General features: G+C 37.9%; 1 protein-coding gene across 4 annotated transcripts in view; it reads left to right on the plus strand.

Annotated features, from left to right (window-relative positions):
* The window catches only part of TRAPPC12 (trafficking protein particle complex subunit 12), a 60,549-nt gene that overhangs the window by 26,018 nt on the left and 13,762 nt on the right, over positions 1–20,769 (plus strand). For all 4 annotated transcript variants that reach the window (XM_061460747.1, XM_061460749.1, XM_061460745.1 and 1 more), the window contains 3 exons: positions 5,780–5,892; positions 12,769–12,841; positions 16,457–16,530. In XM_061460747.1, coding sequence (XP_061316731.1) covers positions 5,780–5,892; positions 12,769–12,841; positions 16,457–16,530 — 260 coding nt within the window. The remainder of the gene's footprint in view (positions 1–5,779; positions 5,893–12,768; positions 12,842–16,456; positions 16,531–20,769) is intronic.

Raw genomic sequence — 20,769 nt, forward strand, 5'->3', positions numbered from 1 at the left:
TACCCAGTGAAGGAAGGGTTTGTTTCTCTGTTTTGCTGGTTTTTACTGTTATAAGACCCCACTTTATGTTTTCAGTAAATAATAATTTGCTGCTGTTTTTTGGTATTTTAGGGTTTGTTGAATAAGCTGCAGAAGGCAGATCAGAAAGCATTTCTGGTTACTGATTTTGCAAAAAGAAAATACAAAGATGAAATGGCAGGCCATTTGAATTGTCTTTCTTCTGCTCTAAAAGGGCTGCAGATGAGGGCTGCAGTTTGAATTTGATTGACATGAGGTGATGTTTATGTTATGACAGTTATGAAAATGTGCAGCTGTTCATAAAGATATAGAAACTGAAATCTGGTCTTAGAAAATTCTACCTGATCTTACTATCTATTCCATCTGTTCCCATGCTTTTGGAGTATCCATTTTCCTTTCAGCACACCTTTTTCACTTTTTAGTTTTGCGTTTTGTACGCTGATAATATATAAATGAATGAGATTAATTCATGCCAAACTGACAATCAAAAAGTCATATTCTTTGGAAAAAGTTCCCCACTGTGTTTAGAAATGATAGCTAAGAAAAGAATTGTCTTAAATCATTTCTCCATTATGAATTTTTTATAAATAACAGTATTATGAAACCCCTAAAGAGGAGCAACAGAGGTCAACTGTAAAATAGCAAGCTAGAATAAGACTTACTTAACATAAAATTTCAATACAGACCAGTAATTGTAGGGTACTGCGTGTTGTTGAAATCATCTAAGTTTAGTTGACGTGGTTTTCCCATGTCAGAGGGCCTTGCATCTTTAGAAATCTTAAGTATGAAGTAGAGAGCAAAATCCATTCACCTGTGTTCTTAAGTAAACATTTTAATTGCAGGATATGCTGCTTGTTTAAAGCATTTCCTCGACATGTTGCCTTCCTAAATTCAATACTGAGTGAAATATAATGGAGGACATAGGTTTGATTCCAAATAGTTTTGCCAAAGAGAGCAATGCAAAAATCCAGTGTTTATATAAAATTCCTTTATCCCTAGTGGTATATCACAGGAAATTATATAGGAACCTGTTACAAAGAAATACGTGTTACACTGTGTGTCTTAAACATGTGGCATGATAATAAGCAAGTAGGTGAAACCTTCCAGACAATACAATGTCAACCTAAGCAGCAGCACTTAGATCTCTGTTACAGCTTAGTGTGCATGTAGTCAATCTTACTTTCTTGGGTTTGGGGAGTTTTTTTGTTGTCTTCCTCTTCCACCCCTCAAGTATAACTGTTTACTGAGGCAAGTATAGGGGCTTTATTCCTGTTGTTAATCTGGTTTTTAATGAAATTGGGTACTGTGAATTCTACAGCCTGCCTTTCAGACCTTCATAACACTATTATTATTGATTTACTGGAGTCATCAGCAAATGTTATTTACCTCTTCCCAGTTGTTTTCTTCTTAACCTAGACAATGTAAGGAGTACTTATCAGAAGGCTAAACTTCTGTCTTGCAAGAGAGTATGGAAGCTGTGCTTTTGTAAATTTGTGTGCAAATTCTTTTTCTGTTAATATTTTTTAGCAACAGGGATGGGCTCCTCTGCACTGTTGTTCTTTCAGCTGAAAAAGTCTGTGATGTGCCTCTGATACAACATGATACTGTGATGTCATAGAATAGCAAATGTGCGTCCTGTTATTTAGAGCAAAATTCTTTGTGAGCTCAGAGTTAACTGTTCCAAGCACTTTCTATAATTCTCTAATTTTTATCTTTTTACCTTTTTATCTATGAACTGATAGCTTTGAAGATTCACAAGAGTCATATTATGGTTTGCCTTTCCCTTTTTCATCTCCCATTCACCTCATGAAGCTCTCTGCAGGGCCACATTTCAAACCTGATATGCTCACAGTGTTCTCTTCCATCATGGTATGTGCACAGGTCACCTTGCTGGGTCCTCTGAGAACAAGGTTTCATAACCATCCACTGTGTGGAAAGATTTTTGGTAACTTGCTTTTGCTTCTGTCAGGCCCTTTCTTGACAAATTCTATTTCAGACAAATTCAGAGATCATTGTTCCATTTTCTTAGACTGAGAAAACCATAGATTTGGATTTTGTCTACTGGAGGCAGTACAGTAATAGAGAACTCAGGGAGTGGGTGTTGCCAGTTGCTACACAGCTGTTAACCAGGGGTTAATATTTTGGTGAACAGGTATCTTTACATGTGTTTTCTATTACTGCCATGTATTTCTTCCTGAGAAGTGTTACCTAAATTGTATTAGCACTTCAAGTAGCACCAGAAAATCTGTTTATTAATGTAGGAACTGAATTAGATATATTATCCATACCTCATAATGCTTAACTAAAAAAGAAGTTTACTTATGGGAAAATGTACTTAACCAAAAATCACAAAGTTTCTTTCCTTTTTTAAAACCAGTATTTAAGGAATATGTTTGGATGAATTACTTGGATAAGTGCTGCAGTTTTCTTATAAGCAATTTGCTCATCTGATTTGTCTTGTTACAAAATACTGTTTACATGGAGTGGTAAGACAGCCTTACCAGTGGTAAAAACTCATTTCTTTTCCATTTTCCTCAGTTAGCATGCTTATGTGAGACCATGTGTACCATTTCGTGCTTTCTTAGCAAAAAACTTTTGCTATTCAGAAGGATTACAAGGAAACTGAGGAAGAAGGCAGAAATAGTTCATGTTTCTGAGGTTTTAAGTAAAGTTAGCAGCCTGTTTAATAAGCAGTAAGTAACAGAAATTTAATGGATGGATATACTGGATTCTTACAGTAAAATTTCTTGCAGGATACTAGTTACGTCATGAATTTCAAAAGGAAAGAGAAGGAACAGATGCTAGAGTTTTAGATCATCCTGTGTGAAATAGTAATATAAATTCTGGTTTGAAAAGCCACTACGCTGGCTACCCTTACACTGTGGGCCAGCTTTCTTCTGGTTTTGTGTGAGACATCTGGCATCACACTTGATGTACTTAGGATCACACTGGAATGCGTTTTGGTCACATGGTATGAAGAAAATACTAAGTGGTTGAGAAATAATGCATTAATAAAGTAACTTTTGAAGTAACACAGTTCTGAATGCCTTACATCTAAGGTCTTAGTTGTGATAGCAAATAAATCAGATTCTCACAGAGTCTAAGTTAGCCTGTATTCGTAATTCTGACATCCTCTGGTACCACTTCTGACAGTGTAGTTTGGTAATGGATTATTCTTTCCCCTCAAGTGGATCATAATAGTGTGGCTTCATTCAGCAATATGTAAGATCAGTAATTTACAAAATATGGAATCTCCAAAAGCGTTTTACAAATCAATTTAATTAAAATTGATAATGTAAGATGTTTCATCTGTGCTCCATTAAATACCCATCTATCTGTACACTGAGCTGTTCTCTTACCAATTCAGATTTTCTGTATATTTCTTGAGTTGACCTTGAAAGCTGCATTTTACAAGAGAATGTAACAATACAAACTTGTTCAGAGTTGAAAATATTAGAACACAGTCTTTAGCAAAAATGCTGTTAAATCTTTAGATTACTTTTGTTCTATATTTCAGATTTTCCAAAGCTTTGCTTATGGACAAAAGTTTCCTTTTTTTACCTTTGCCTTAGAAATACTGTTGAGTGCAGCAGTAGGTGCGTGGTTCATGGGATAGCAGTAAATTAAGGCTATGATCTCCAAAAGAACTGTACCAAACCAGCTGATTTTAGGCACTGCTTAATTTTTTTTGCAAGATAAACAATGAAAGGTGGAGTTAGAACATGGTCACCAGAGGGGTTGTAGAGATGGAACCAGCTGCAGGTCATATTTGCTTCTGTAGGTTTGCAGTACAGGTTCTTAAGTTCGCAGTGTGCCTACAAAGCAATTTTTCTGTTGTGGTGTGATACAGAATTACTCTTGTATTCTTTACATTCCTTTTCATTGTTGTTCACCCCTCGCACTCTGACTGTGCATCTTCACTTGAGTCATACTAGGTACATAAGTAGCATGTGTCAAGATACATACATAAAACATTTCACATCTCTTATTACTGGTTGAGTAACTTTTCATGCTTCTCTTACTAAATTTTCAAAGGCATTTTTCTTTTCTTAATCCCTGTTCCACTTATGATGATGCATGAAACTCCTCTGTACATCTGTTACAGAAACACAGCAGTCATATAAGCCATGGGGAACAGTTTGCAGTGGCAAAAGAGAACTTATGTAGATATAAGTGACTTACTCTGTAGGTCTTAATTACTGAATTCTGTGATTAAAATTTTGTGAACCTTTAAAAAATGTCTAGAAGCAATGACTCACTGTATATAGCATTTACTTCTTTGATATGCAAGCCTGTTAAAAACAGGTGCAGAAATCTTTCTAAAAAGCTTTTGAGTCCTATTTTTGAGAAAAGATGGGGCAAGAGGCCAGGTTGAATGGGGCTTTGAGCAGCCTGGTCTAGTGGAAAGTGTGCTTGCCAGTGGCAGGGGGATTGAAACTAGATGATCTTTCAGGTCCCTTCCAGCCATTCTGATTCTAAGAGGTGGCTTGAGAGGGAAATCTGCTTAGAATATGTCTGAAGTAAGCAAATAGATTGAAATACTGCGACTGCAGCAAGGCCTGTTTCCACGTTATGCTACCTCTGATTCATTCTTGATAGTAGCATTTAGTTTATGTTCAGTAGTATTGTCTGTGTATCAGGATACGCAGTTGTCTGAAAGCAGGGTGTTGCACACACTAGAATTCTCTAAAGCTCCTGAAAACTACCCTTGAAATCAGTCAGGATGCTCATAAGCCTAGAGGATTTGGTCTTTGGTAAATACTGTGCTAAAGATGAAGTAAACTAACATGAAAAGGAAGGAATTTCTTTTTCTCCCCAAATACTGTTTAAAATTCTTTCCCTGTTCTTTGATGTTTTCAATAAATGAGAAGATACAAAAAATACATCATCTTTATGAAGAGTAAGCCTCACAGTATAATCTACTAACTCTTCGTGGAAGAGCTAACATTGATGGAGTAAAACTCAGACTAAAAGTCATAGTTAGAGCAATGGAAAGTTCTCTGCGCAGCATAATGGACTCAGACCTTTACACAAAGCTATGATACTTGTAGAAAAAAGAAACAAAATATTTTTTAATGTATTTTAAGTTCCCAGAGGACTTGATATATTGTTACATCTAATATGCCTATTGTCATATTTTTCTCCTTCATTGTACTGCTTTTATGTTTTATTTCCTTTGACTCATGTTAGTTTCTGTTTTGTTTTGTTTTTTTCTTCTGTAGTATAGTGGCCCTTCATATCAGCTTTACATGGAAAAGGTTTACATAGATGTGGTTTTTCATGCCCCAGTTCTATAACTTCTGGAAGCACTCTTTTAAGACCAGTAATGTAATCTTTCTTCTGCATTGATTGTAAAATATGCAGAATTATAAAAGTTAGGTCTAATGTTGTAGCTGCAACCTGAGTAAACTTCCGTTGTTTTAATCCTTTGATTTAATTAGTTTATAAAAATCTTTAATGAAACATTGTACTTCTGTGTGCAGCTTGGTTTTGAAAATTTGAATTAGGTGCCCCTTTTTCTTCTTGATTGTCGTTACATGTGTGTTTACCTATTGAAAATGTTTCACAATATGTGGCGTTATACCTGAGAAAAAGTTTGCTTTTTTAGTTTTCCATATCTTTCATTAGGAGAATAAAAAGATATGAAGATTAAATGAACTTTGTGTTATACACACTAGTGCAAAATTCCTTGTATAATGTAGACAAATCATAAACTGATCATTATAGCAATCACATTTAATAAAATTAATTATGTTTTTAGGTTCCATGGTTCCTTTCTCCATGCGAATTTTACATGCCGAGCTTCCTCAGTACCTAGGTAATCCACAGGAATCACTTGACAGACTGCATAGTATGAAGATAATCTGCACCAAGGTACCAGCTTCTCTATGCACTAACATTTCTTAATGTTTAAGAAATATGTTTTATTGTCCTGATGAAGAACATTAAGTTTCAACAATGAAATTTTTTATGCCATCTTGATACAAATAAGGAGCTCACTAAGAGGAGTAATTGTCTCTTCAATTTTAGGATACAGTCTCTTTTCTGTGGTAGCTCTGACTAAAATAAGTAGAACGGTGGACAAAACAGTTCTCTTGCTTTTGTGCTCTTGCCAGACAAAGCATGGAGGACACTAAGCAGATGGTGTAAGGGCAAGTAGGAGAGCTTTATTGCTTCACTGAGCTATGTCCAGCTAGCTCAAAACACAGTTGTTAATGATCTTGATCCTTCAGAAATAGTTTGAATATCTGGTTTTGGAAACAACAGTCATTTGGAAATATAAATACAACCTGCTGAGGTTTGTTCTGCAAGTTGGTTTGTTTTGTTTTGTCAAGTGCTATAATACGAAATTTTGGTGTGAATTACAACATGGGGTTTGTTAGTGCTGAAATTGGAGTGATGGCGTTATGAGCACTAACCTTATCCACTAAACCCACTACCCTTTTTGTTAAGAATTCACACTTAAATGTTTTTTTCTGAAATCTGTTCTGAATTGTCAAACGCAACAGTGGCTTTGAATGTTACAATGAGGTAAACTCCAGAGGAAATGCAGTGTTATTGTTTTATCTGTAACACTTAAAAGTTCAAAACCAGAAAGACAAATACATGATTTATTTTCAGTCTTCCCTGCAATTGTCATGTATTTGCTCCTGAAATTAACTTGGATAACAGAAGTAAAGGGATTTGATAATTGACAATCTTATAGTTGTAATGGTCTTAAGTGTATAAAATCAACTTGCTTCTAGCACAGTAGTTACTAGGATAACCAAATGTTTATAGTAAAAAAAGAAAACATTTCTTTGTATTATGAGGGGAAAAGATTAAAGGTTTAGGTAATAAGAGATGAGTGTGGCATTTTTTATGGAGTTGGAAAGAAGTGATTTGGAAGCAGTCAAGATGTGCTTAATTTGGACAAAAAGTGCTACTTCTTAGCATTTTACGAACGTTGTTACCTGTTTGTGACCGTCTAATGATACTACTGGCAGATTCTTCTCTCCAGCTTTTGCCTTCATAAACAGTTGTCCTCAATTTGAAGTATTTTTTTTCTTCTAGGAAATGCCATACTCTGTTGCAGGGTTTCACAGTACTTCTGTTGACATTTGCCTGCCCTGGTCTGCAGCAGATCAACCATTTCATATCTTGGTTTTATGCAGTCTGTAACAAGTGCTACATTGTCTCCCTTCAGTCATGCACGGGCCACTACATTCCATAAACTTAAATGGAACTTAGATAAAGGAATGAAAAAAGAGGAAATTAACTGCCCCATTCCCCTTTGCAAGACTTTTAAGTCATCTGTAACCTTGAAGTGGCTTTGTCTGCACTCTTTCCCTTAAGTGCAGAACCTTAGAACATACCCAGTGTACTAAGGAAGTTTTTAAACTATAATACAAGATTTTTTTTATTTTTTTTAACATGAACTGGGCTGATTTTGTTGAAATAAAGAAAACAGGATGTGCTGAAGAAGATGAAACAGACAAAAGGAGATTTACAAATTAATATATACATATTCCCCTTCCTGATGAGTTGTCAAGCAGATCTGTTTACTGATATTCTCACTCCATCAACTGCTAGTGGCCTAGGTCACAAGTTCTGTGTGATCCTGGTGTCCTTGTGGAAAGCTTCTTTGAGGCTGGCTGAACGTTTTTCATTAGCTCTTCCAAGGAGTGTCCTGTTCGCTTGCTGTCAGTTCGTGGGATGCCATCTCTTTCTCTCTGCCTTCCTGTGTCTGAGTTTCCAAAGTTTCTTTCAGGTTAGTGTGTTCATTTTTGGACAGAAAGAGGACCAGCTCCCTTTGCTTCTAACAGCTTCCACTACAGCCAGGATCCAGTAGCTAGGGCAAGCTATTGTCTGTGCTGATGGATGCTCATTTTTAAAGTACAGTACATAGAAAACTACAGTTGAACAAATAAAACATACCATCCTTCTCAAGGGAATATTTCTGATCAGTTATTCTAGGCACCTCACTGCAGATTACTTTGTCTGTTTGCATTCAATTAAATAACCACTCTTTTAAAGCAATTCAAAGACAGCTGTAGAAACTAGAATGTGAAGAAGGACAGACTGTAAAGATAAATATGTTTTAAAAGAGAGTTGTAAATTGATGATAACCATTTGGGGTTATGGTTGGCTGACAGAAAACGTTGTATAGCTATGTTTTGATTTTTGCACAGAATGCTATTTGTCTAATAATCTTGATTTCACCTGGAATGTTCAAGAATAAAGTTTAGAATACTTATGAAAACCTATGGCATAACTAAGAAAATAACATAAAGGATCTACACTCATTAGTCTTAATATTTGTATATGACACTTGGGAACCATTGGGGTTATAACAGAATTAATTGGGGCGCTTTCAACCAAAAGCCTCTGGTGTTTTACATCCTTATTTTAGAAAGTGGAAAAATAATCTTTGGTCATCTGTATTTACAGAAGGGCATAGGAATAGTCATTATGTAAATGAGATGATCTTGGAGTCGTAGAAGCTGGAAGAGCGAAAAGACCTATTAGCTTACCTAGTCTGTCTCTCTGCAACACAAGGTTGTTTTCTAGTTTTTAATGAGCCACCCTATGGAGCTGAGGCCGCGTCCCCTGGGAGGCTATACAAGACTAATGCTAATGCATTCTTATCATACAAAAATTTGTCTTTCTGTTTCATTTCTCTTCCTTAATGTTGTTGTGGGGTTTTCTTTCCCTGTCTGACAATTCCTTTTAACCTGGTAAATTTCTCTCTTGCTTTTTGTTGTATGCATTCTACAGACGCTTGTCAGCGTTGGATTAGCCACTCAAAGACCTAACCATATTTACTTTGTCCCTATTTTGGTAATTCATTCTCTTCCGCCCCCATCTACTTACATATTTCTGGTACCTGAAGCAGGTTTGGTGTTTGAGTGCAAAAACATAATTTTCCTTTTCCCTGTATATTTCCACTGTTCTCCTTCGTGAGTAGTTATGTTCTTCCCTGGCCCTTGCATAGATGCTCTTCATATCTCTTGGACTTCTGATTTATATACAGATTGATGAAATTTTGAGTGTCTTAGCTACTGATTTAGAATCATAGAATCGTTAGCGTTGGAAAGGACCTTAAGATCATCTAGTTCCAACCCCCCTGCCGTGGGCAGGGATACCTTAACGCTAAATCATATCACCCAAGTCCTCGTCCAGCCTGGTCTTGAACACTGCCAGGGATGGAGCATTCACAACCTCCCTGGGCAACCTATTCCAGTGCTTCAACACCCTAACAGGAAAGAATTTCCTTCTTATATCCAATCTAGACTTCCCCTGTTTAAGTTTTAACCCATTACCCCTTGTCCTATCACTACAGTCCCTAATGAAGAGTCCCTCCCCAGCATCCCTGTAGGCCCCCTTCAGATACTGGAAGGCTGCTATGAGGTCTCCACACAGCTTTCTCTTCTCCAGGCTGAACAGCCCCAACTTCCTCAGCCTGTCTTCATACGGGAGGTGCTCCAGTCCCCTGATCATCCTCGTGGCCCTTCTCTGGACTTGTTCCAACACTTCCATGTCCTTTTTATGTTGAGGACACCAGAACTGCACACAATACTCCAGGTGAGGTCTCACAAGAGCAGAGTAGAGGGGCAGGATCACCTCCTTGAACCTGCTGGTCATGCTCCTTTTGATGCATCCCAGGATACAGTTGGCTTTCTGGGCTGCAAGCGCACACTGAAGCCGGCTCATGTTCATTTTCTCATCAACCAACACCCCCAAGTCCTTCTCCACAGGGCTGCTCTCAATCTCTTCTCTGCCCAACCTGTAGCTGTGCCTGGGATTGCTCCGACCCAGGTGCAGGACCTTGCACTTAGCATGGTTAAACTTCATAAGGTTGGCATCAGCCCACCTCACAAGTGTGTCAAGGTCCCTCTGGATGGCATTCCTTCCCTCCAGCGTATCAACCGAACCACACAGCTTGGTGTCATTGGCAAACTTGCTGAGGGCGCGCTCAATCCCACTGTCCATGTCAGTGACAAAGATGTTAAACAAGACCAGTCCCAGCACCGATCCCTGAGGGACGCCACTCATTACTGGCCTCCAGATTTGTTTGGGTTTTAATTTTTACTCAGCTTCCAGTTCTGGCTCAGTAACTAAGGTCACTTAAGTATTCTATTTCTTATACATTACTTCAGTCTACGGGGTATTTGTCCTGATGTCTTGTTTGATGAGTTTGTAGAAATGATGATCCTGCACCAGTCTGATTACCCAAAAGCCACAACTGCAGAAGCACCAGAATGGGTTATTTTGAGTAAGAAGATAATGCTGGTGAAAAGCTGTGGAAGAAAAGTAAAGCATTGAAGAGAGATATGTAAGGATAGGAAACTAGGAGAGAAAATGGTGGTGTGCATAGGTTAGTAATTAAAGTATACAGGTGATTGATAGGGAACGAAACAGAGGACTCAAAGTAATACTAGCTGGTGAAACTAATGAGTGTGTACTTCCAATACTCAAAACAAGAGAAAACCTAGGCTACACGTAAAACTGATATTTAAAGTAGATGATAGAAGTGTTCAGTCATTTCTCTTTGTAACTGAACAAGGATGTTTAGAGCTATCCCATGTGATACTGCTAGAATAAAGAGTTTGCCTTCTGTAGAAAAGTAGGATGAGGGGGTTTGCTAAAATTAGTTATTTCGTGTCAACTATCCCACATAGCTTACACTGAGGAGCTACCTGAATCATTAATGTTATTATTAAGCAATACTTGGAAAACTGGTGAAATGCCCAAATGCTGAAAATCTGCAGATGATGTTCCTGTACTTAGGAAGGGCAAGAGGAGATGAACCTAGGGAATAGAACAATTAGCCTCAAATCAGCACCAAGTTCTGTTTTAATTGCGTTGATCTTGAGGTGATGGCTAGATATAGCCAAGTAATGTCACAGAATGGTTAATGTAATACTCTAATTGTATGCTAATATCTAATTCTTTCTTTTTTGATGTTAGTGAGCACGTTTTAAGATAAACACATTGTCTTTTTAAATAGTGCAGTATGTCTTTTGATGAAGATACCTCGTCGTGTTTAGACCATTTAAAGAGTAAGAATTTCAAGCCTTACTGAGAATGGAAAGTGATCATTAGATGTTTTCCCATGGAAGAGAAATGATTTTCCAGGGGAAGATCATTTGGTTTAGACTGGACAGAAAACAGACAATAAGGTGGTTTTGGTTTGTGGGAAAGCAGAATTATTTTTTTTTTTGTCTGACAAGGTGACTCATTATACACTAAGCATTTAACACTGAAACGTAGTGCTTTTGGTTCCTAAGTGATTTAAAAGTGGCTACACTGCTTTTGAAAGTGGGACTGAGATTCAGTCTTGCAGGTGTGTGCCACTGTGGTCTTATAAATTGCCACCTATCAACTAAGCTGCAGTAACTACTGGTGTACGCTTATAGCCTCTCAAAATCTGAGGTAAGGCAATGTAGCCTAGCCCTCTGTGAACAAGGTTCACACTAAATCATATTGCCTTGTATTTGTCATGGGCTAACAATTCTTACTGGGAAAATTACACTGGCTCAGCTGGCATGTGGTAACTGCTGTCATTTCATCATGTGTCTCTCCTTGTTCTTAAGTTCCTTGTAGCTAAATTTATGGCATCTAACTTCATGCTTTCACTCTCATCTGTGACAAGAGCTTGGTATCTTGTAGAGCAATTCCTTCCTCCTTAAGATGACTAAAATAGGTGACATGAACTGGCTTCCTGGAGGTACCAATTGCTCTTCATTGGCTGTAAAAGGCACCAACATGGCTGGCTGAGCCCAGATTAATTCTACGTGTTTTTGCTTTGGGGGATTTCCTGTGTTGTTTTTAAATGTTTGCTTACAAAGCTCTGAGCACAATTTGAATGCTTGACTGATGTAAGAAAAAACTTCTTATACTGACAAGAAGCTGAGAGCTCTGTATTTGGAAGTGCACTCAGTCCCTGGAAAAAGCAGCCTTGTATTTCCCTCATCAGCTAACCACAGATGAAAGAGCAAGTGGCCTTAATGGGTTTTTTCAAGGATATCTCAAGCATTGTTCTACAACCAAAGTTATAAATCTGTAACAGGAAAAGTGGGGTGGTTTGTGGGAATCCGAAAACAAATTTGGAGATATTGTGATGGGATTAAAAAAAAAAAAGGAAAGTCAACTTGCATTTCAAATGGAATCTTACCTACAAATTTTAAAGTGCTTAAGACACAAGCTTCATTAAGTATACATTTTTGTTCTCCCAATAAAACAACAAATGTTTCATTCACTCAACAATTTACTTGATTTAAAATCTATACTAGATAAAAAGAAGCAATAAAACCCAAGCTTTGAGAAGGAAATTGCAGTAAGAACTAAGAGGCGTTATTCATTAAGGACAGAAGGACTAAACTAGAGCCTCTGCTTAGGGTGGGGGAATCAAGAGGCAGTGGCTTTCTAAGAAAAATCAGATTGACTTTCTTTGTGGACATTAACATTCATTCTCTGGTGAAGCACATTTCATGTTTTGCTTAACAAAATATGTGTGTCCCTAGAGTGTGCTGACATTCAATGTTCTGTTAGTATCATAAACCTGAGCTCTAACATCCTTCTCCCGTACAATGGCTTTCTTACTTTGTGCAATTGATCTAGCTACGGTAATAGTAACTTGGAACTATACCTAGGTGAAGCATTCCTGCCTGAATTGGTTTGCATATAGACTGTCAATTGTGGATAATTTGCATTAAATGTATAGCGCTGTTTAAACTCATGTCGGTTACGTCAAAAAATTTACTACAGATACTAGAAAATTTGGAACAAGGCTTAGCTGAAGATGGAAGCATGATTAACATTACACAGGACAACAGACAAGGTAGGTATTCTTGAAACACTTTTTTCACAGACAGTGTGTTTTTATTGCTTGCTTAAGTATGCCAGAAGTTTTCACAAGACTGACCCAGAGTTGTTAAAAACAGTATTTTTGGAATCTCATAGCCTGCTCAGCCTCTCAAATGATACACCTTGTACTTTTATTTGCTGAAATTAATTTCACAGTTTTGCCCTTGATCAAACTGGTGCTCTATATCAGCTTTTTTTCCCAATTTAGAAGAAACAAAGAACATGGCTGCTATTCTTTAGGGATGAATATATAAGTGTATTGATGTCACAGCTAGATGGATGTTTTATCTTAAGCCTTGGCTGACTGGCTCCTCTCGGTCCTCATGTCTGAAATCACTGTTTTGGTTTTGGATTGTTTTTTCTTTTAAATTGAACTCCCATCATTCAAGGGCTACACTGGCTTAGGATGCTGCTACATCGATGGCTGAGTCTCACTAGCTGCGCTATAGACCCTTGAAACATCAAAGTCACTTTTTAGAATAAGAGATGATACAAATCTATGTTGTCATTTTCATGATTTTACATGCAGCTGTGTTTTTTTCTGTTCTTAGTCATTTAGCTTCAATAGTAGAGGATACATTACTGCATAAAAAATTGGACAAGAAGTGACATTCTGGGTTATATGAACCACTCATAGTGCCTACCTAGCAAGTTAAAAGCATAATACCAAGAAAATAAAACCCTTTCAGTTTCAGCTAACAGTCTAAGGAATCTTACCAACTTCTTTCTAGGATAACATTCACCTAGAGCCTGTGGGAAGCAAAAGTCTGGTGCTGAGATAACAAGAGGCCAAGTAGAGTTGTTAGCAGAGTTTAAAAAATAATAACAAACAATTCCCCAAAACAGTTCCTGTATGGAAGGGTGGTCTGCAAACTGACTGGATATAAAGCAGCTTTAATGTCTTATTGTATTTGACTTAATACACTAATCTATATAAGTCCTAAAAAAAACCCAGATGAACGCACATGTGAGCAGCATATATCATAAAGGCATAATGTGCAAGTATAGTCAAATTAATACATTTACTACTCGAAAGGGTTAGGAAAAAGAGATACAGTCGGATACTAAAGATTTTCCTACAGTGCTCCAGGAGTTTCTGTTCCTCTCTCCTTTTATCTACTATTCTTCTTGCCTCTGTTCTCCTGCTTACACTTCCCTGTTATCTGTTCTTATTATCACCACATTCTTTTCTGTTTTACTCCTATAAAACCAAGACACTGATCCCCCTTAAAGGTACAAGGACTTTTTCCTAGCTGTGTCATAATCCTGTGTCTTACAGTCTGACTTGCTGCTGAGTTTCTGGCTCCTTTCTTTCCTCTCTGCTGCTGCTTTAGAGCTGTGATGAGCTCAGGAGGAGACATAGTTAGAAAAGCAGCAGCTAGTAGTTACCAAGGGACTATGCTGCTGAAAATTTGGAGGGATCTTCATATGTCTGCTGTGCAGCTGCCTGTAGGTTTAAGGCTGCCAAAAAGCCAATGGGTCCTTTGCAGAGACTGTTGACTGCTATTGTCTGTGGAGGTCAGCCAGGTCTGCTCCCTGTCTACTTCTTTGCTGTATTTGGAGTTCCAGAAAGCTGATAATGGATTTGTTTTTTTTCATGTGAGACTAGCTGAAGCAAACTTTATTAACTTTATGTGAAGACAGCCTTAATTCATCATGGGGATTATGCTTAGCCTGTAATTTCCTTATAACTAGTGTAAGAAGGTACCATACCAAGTGACTTATCATGTACATTTCCTCTAGTCTGGAACATAGCACTTATCTGCCAGTTTTTCAACAGGCAGAGATTTAGCATTGCACCACTTGCGTGGTAACACATTCTATAAGATGCTGGTTTTGCAGCTTCTCTGTGCAGAGAGCTCCTACCAAAATGAATGGCAATGTGGAGTCCTTGATATATAACAAGGAAAAACAAGCGCTTGAAGTGGAAGTGTGACTGCCTGGACCTGCACAGTGGGTTTCAGGCATCTCAGTAACATACAATGATCTGCTGTTGGGTTTTTTATTTGTTTACTGCTTTGCCGGTTTTCTTTAACCCCTTTCCTGCCAGTGCTAAGAAGCCTTATCCCACATGGGTACAGAATTTCCACGCCAGGTTCATGTTTAATTCATTGCACAGACTGAAGGCATCTGGTCCGTATGTCTTGTGGTCCTTTCTGAGAACCATAGCTGATCCTATTCCATTGTTAATGGGAAATCTAGATGTCTCCACTGCAGGAATCCATATCTAATTTGTTTTCACTTAATTCCTAGAAAGCTGAATGTGGTTACCACACTGTCAGGACATGCAAAAAGGAGATGCATTAATATAAGTGAAATAATAAAGGAGAGTAATTACGTTCTGGTTTTATACACACACACACACGCAAGAAAGGAAAAACAGAAATACGTCATAAAATATTTGCTCATGTTTTACAGCTTCCTCTCCTTTAATAGCCGTAATGATATGTGATCAAGGGGGAATTTCTGAAACAAAAGCTAGGAGTAATGAATGATTTTAAGCAGGGTAGATGAAATACTAGGTCCAGTCTTGGGCCGCACATTGTGCCCTTCTTCTCGCAAAGGTAATTTTGGAATATTCATGGGGGTTTTTTTGTTTCATTGTTGAAGAGAATTGAAGGAGTTTTTAGGAAGGCATTTCACCAAGCTCTCTTATTATTTGTAATGGCATTTATGTGTGCTGAAAGAATTATCTATGTGACCTGCCATGCTTTCAGCAGAGACTACATTATTGATACAAATGAGTGGTCTCAGTTATCACCATCTCATTGAAATAGTCTCTTCTCTCTTCCTCCCCTCCTTTCAAATCATTACAGTGACCTTGACAGATGATTGACTGAGATACATTCATTTTCCGAATGAACTAAATTAATAACCCTAATGTTTATTTTTGAGGGTTAGAGGAATATTTCTAGCATTGATCTGTGGTACTGTAACGCAAGAGAAAATGAGCATCTGTGTGAACCGTTTTCTTCCAACCTTAGGAGTCTGTCTGCAAAGCAAGAGAGGGAAATCTGCTGCTGCAGCTTTTAATGCCTGCAAGCTCCAGGAGCGTGGGGAAAGCAGACAGGCTTGGCAGATTATTTCCAGCATTTCTTTAAGCCAGAGGCAAGCACAAACAGTCACAGACTCAGACAGTTCTCACCCTGCATGGTTTGGCTTTGAAATGGCATTTTAGCTGTGTTTGATTTTTGATTTTTATCACATTTAATGCTGTAGATTACATGTTTTTAAACTGATGCTCATTATCACTTGAATCTTTTTGCGCACCTTTTGTTCTGATATTGGAAAATGTGTGGCTTCTTTTGGTGTTTAATATTTGGCCTGAGCTCAAAGCTGAGCTGTCTATTGCTCTGCATTGTTGCATCGCGTATGGTACCCAAGAGCTGCTTGAGCAGTTACCTTGGGGAGGTGAAGAATTTTCTATCTGATGGTGCAGGGTGACCAAGAATTACAAATTCTAAGCAAAAACCCAGCGGTGTTAACGAGGGGGATCTTTCAAAATCGTAATTCACAGCACTAATAATTGATGGCAAGAAAGAAGCTCTAATTTATTTGTGCAAATTCACAAGCTGCTCTTATTTTGCAGCCTCTGTTCAGCTGTGGAGGTCACGTCTGGGCCGGGTGATGTACTCCATGGCAAACTGTCTGCTAATGATGAAGGTATGTGGGTGGCAGCAACTGCAGAGGTACCGTATATTCCAGAATAGATTGTCAGAGAAACTGCAAGACAGTTACTGGTGCATAGGTAAGGGAAGACTGCCTGACAGCATGTGAAGGTTTTGCTTAGTGAGGTATTAATTAGGTTTAATAATGTCTTATTTAATAGATAACTATTTGCAATAATGTTCTTTGGGAAGATATCTGTACTTATTTCTCCCCAGATCATCCTGGAGAACATGCAATAACAATACAGAATTTGCATTTTTAAATTGGATTTTTCAAACACTTAACTAAATGCTGTAATTAAAAGCAATTATGTGCTGTGTCCTTTTCAAACTGTGCACTAGGAATGTTGCTCTGTTTTGAGGATTAATAATACTGTAGCCTTTGTATGTGATGAAGATCCTGGATATCTAAATGCATCCTCCCTTGTCAACCTACCTCAATTGTAAGTTACCTTCTTTCAAGTTTAAATCCTCACAGGAAGGGATGGGCAGAGGAGAAAGGAATAAAAGCAAAAGTAACTAGCTTCCACTGTTGTGGTTTTTTCCCTTGATACCTTCTTACTTTTTCAACCAATCCTGCTGCATTTGGTGCAACACTCTTAGCTTCTCCTTGTATTCAGAAAGCAGAAATAAAACAACTTCTGTTCATCTCATGGTCAGGGAAGCAGGGAAACCACCATTCTTGCAGTGTACTGCTGTTAGCTTAACTGTATTTCACAAATCAATTAGCAGCAACAGCCTTGGAGCAAAGTTGTCAGCAGTATAATCTTCACAGGCCAAGATATGCAGTCCTTGCTTCCTGATCTTTGGTTGCCCAAGGTCATGCCAGACCCGACCCTCTGATGTTTACTGAGCTTCTTCCCAAATGTGGCTCCATTCTTAATAATACAATACCTCAAAAAGCATGCATTGTTTAGAAGAGATCCAGTTACCCAAATACTGCTTGGCATGAAATGGAACGTCCTTTTTATGAGAATTACAGAAAATGGAAATAGGTATTCATAATGATAGTGTGATGAGGACATTTCTGTCTGGAATAGAAATAATTGTCCATTAAAACAGGAGTTATTTTTAAGAACTAGTCAACATTTGAGTTTTGAAGTAGGTATTTGACATAGGGGTTTTTTTAAGGAGCTTTGGTTTCAAAAAAAGCAGGAGTTTCCATCCCAAACGAAGTAGAAGATAGAAATAAGAAAATGCTGGTAATACTGTTTTTGTTTGGGATTTGTTGTTTTTTTTTTACTCTCTCTTAAGAATTTCACTTTACTTTTGGCTGTGAATTGTTTTTAACACTTTCAGTGTTTTTCTTCTCGTGTACGCACAAATCCACGTGCATGCATAGTTCTTTCTTTTCTGGTTTGGTCCCGTTATTGTTATTCTAGTGATGGAAGAATATTTGGGAATACTGGGTATCACCATTTTGGAAATGCTACTCCAGAAATACTGCAGCTCAGGTACTTCTTAAGGCCAGTTGTATTTAGAGCCTATCAAGCAGCTGTTAAGTTAGAGATTTATGGTTAAACAGTAACTTCCAGGTGGCCCACAACCACATATTAAACCATGACTACTTTCATCTGAAATTTGCATTTCAGTGCATTGGCCGTGGAGTTGCGAATGTCTCAGTTTTCAGAAATATCCCTATATGGAGTAGTAAAGTTTTTAAGAAAGATTTTCCAAACATTGTGTCATGATATAAGCCCAGCTGGTAACTCAGAACCGTGCAGCAACTCTCTCACCCCTTCCACCTTCCACCCCTCTCTGGCCATGATGGGGAGGAGAATCAAAAAAAATTTAAACCTCACGGGTTAAGAACAATAACTAAAGTCTTACATGAAACTACTGCTACTAATAATAATAATAGTAAGGGAAATAACAAGGGGAGAGAATATAAAACTAAAAGGGGAAAGGGAAAAAATAAACACAAGTGGTGCAAATTACAGCTGCTCACCACCCACTGACTGATATCCAGCCTGACCTGAGCAATGATCTGCCCTTCTGGGTTACTCCCTCACTTTTATATGCTGGGCATGACGTACTGGGGTACAGAATACCCCTCTGGCTAGTTTGGGTCAGGTGTCCTGGCTCTGCTTCCTCCTTGCTTCTTGTGTCCATCTTCACTGGCAGAGCATGAAAGACTGAAAAGTCCTTGATTGGGGTAAACATTACCTAGCAACAATTAAAATATCGGTGTGTTATCAGCAGTTCTCAGACTAAAGTCAAAAACACAGCACTGCATCAGCTTATAAGAAGGAGGAAAAAATAACTGTTGAAATCAGGAGACATAGTCATGTTGCAGTTAAAATCAGAGTAGTACATGAAGTTACTTTTTCCACTTATGTGACAGATCCTTTGTGAGATAATTATATGGGTTGTTGTCCTGGGTTCAGCAGTTGCAGTCATTTTTCTCCTTGGTAGCTGGTGCAGTGCAGTGTTTTGACTTTCAGCTCGGGAACACAGCTGATAACAATGATGTTTTGGTTTGGCCAAGGACTTTGTGAGCATCATGCTCTGCCAGGGAGGAGGGGAAGCCAGGAGGAAGCAGAGACGGGACACCTGACCCAAGCTAGCCAAAGAGGTATTCCATACCACAGCATGTCATGCCCAGAAGGTAACTGAGAGTTAGCCGGAAGGGCTGGGAGACTGTGGGGTTGGAGGAGGTATCGGTCAGTGCTTGGTCGGGCTGGGGGGGGGGGGCAGTTATTGGTTGGCTGGTGGTGAGATGTTGTATTCTCCTCCCTTGTTATTTCCCTTATCATTATTATTATTGGTGGTAGCAGTAGTGATCTGTGTTATACCTTAGTTACTAAACTGTTCTTACCTCAACCCGTGGGAGTTGCATTCTTTTCGATTCTCCTCTCTGTCCCTCCGGGAGTAAGGGGAGGGCAAGAAGGGGGGGAAGTGAGTGAACAAGCTGTCTCTCTGGTTTTAAACTATGACAGTTCTTTATAAATTTAATACTTATAAGACCATTCTAACATGAAGCAATGCCATAATAATCTTCTCCACCTTCTAGAGTACTCAGTGTAAAACTGTTTCTTCAAATAGTTTTTAAACACAGTTCTGTTAATTCTCCAATGAACAATTATATTAATTGACCAGTTCCACTTTTTTTGTCGATTGTGTAATACTTTAAAACCTGCATTTGTTCTTATTCAAGTATTTCAAGTGTATGTAATTTAGGAAGAAGAAAAATAAACCACCACAGATTTCATTCCACAAGTCAGCGCCATCTATTGCCATCTAGTGAACTTTTACGATATTGCAATATGGTCATAATTTGAACCCCAGATACTATTAGTTGAATAGAATAGCTTGTGCTATTAGTAGATTGATAATAATAAATTATTAAAGTAAAACTATGTGACATCATAATAAGAATAGAAAAACTTATTATCTTACTTTTGCTAACCTCTTTCTTCGCACAGAAAACTTCAGAGGTATTTAATAGGGAGCGATCTTGTTAGGGTTGACTCTTGAAAATAAAAATAAAACCCAAACACTTTGATTAGCTGTTGGGTCTATAACTATTTAAATCTACTTCAGATATCCTCAACTCTAATTAGGTTTATTTCCTGTCATATCTCTTCTGTATTACTTATCTGACTCAAGGAATTCTGTTTATGTAGCACAATGATTTTTGTCTTTTAAATATGGCCTCATTAGCTTCATAGCTAAATATCTCATTAAATTAATGAGGAGGGGTATACTGTTTTGGAGGTAACCAGTTAAGCTTAATTAACCTTAATTAAAGGCACTTTTTTTTCGGTGTTGTCTTAACTTTTTCAGAACTTGCCTTTCATAAAAACAAAAGCATTAGAATTTATTTTAGTTTAGGTATAGTGCAATTAAAACTGTACAAAGAAGGAGGTAACAGCTTGTATTAGTGACAAAAGGGATGACGAAGAACTGTGATTTAAAGGAGAAAAACTGCATGAATCATCATGTCTTTTGCCTAACTGTGCTGCAGTACTGCTCTTTGGATTCGTAACACTGTGAATCTCTGCTTTCATAACCTTTCCACAAGTGCACTAGGTAGAGAGGCTGGATAAGTTATCCATGTCCTCTCTTCCAAAAAAATAGTATCTATGAACTCTGCACTTTGTATAAATAAAGCTGATTTTTAGTCTAGGGTTTATTGAACCTACTCTCAGCATTTGCACTTGATGGTCATTTATGCTTATTTCTGTGTATCTCACAGTTAATATTTTAAGTACTTAAGGTGGTAGCGAGGGAA

The sequence above is a fragment of the Pezoporus flaviventris genome, unplaced genomic scaffold (genome assembly GCF_033815535.1).
Source record: "Pezoporus flaviventris isolate CSIRO_AGI_PZ_B2104156 unplaced genomic scaffold, CSIRO_AGI_Pfla_v1 ptg000031l, whole genome shotgun sequence".
Lineage (NCBI taxonomy): Eukaryota > Metazoa > Chordata > Aves > Psittaciformes > Psittacidae > Pezoporus > Pezoporus flaviventris.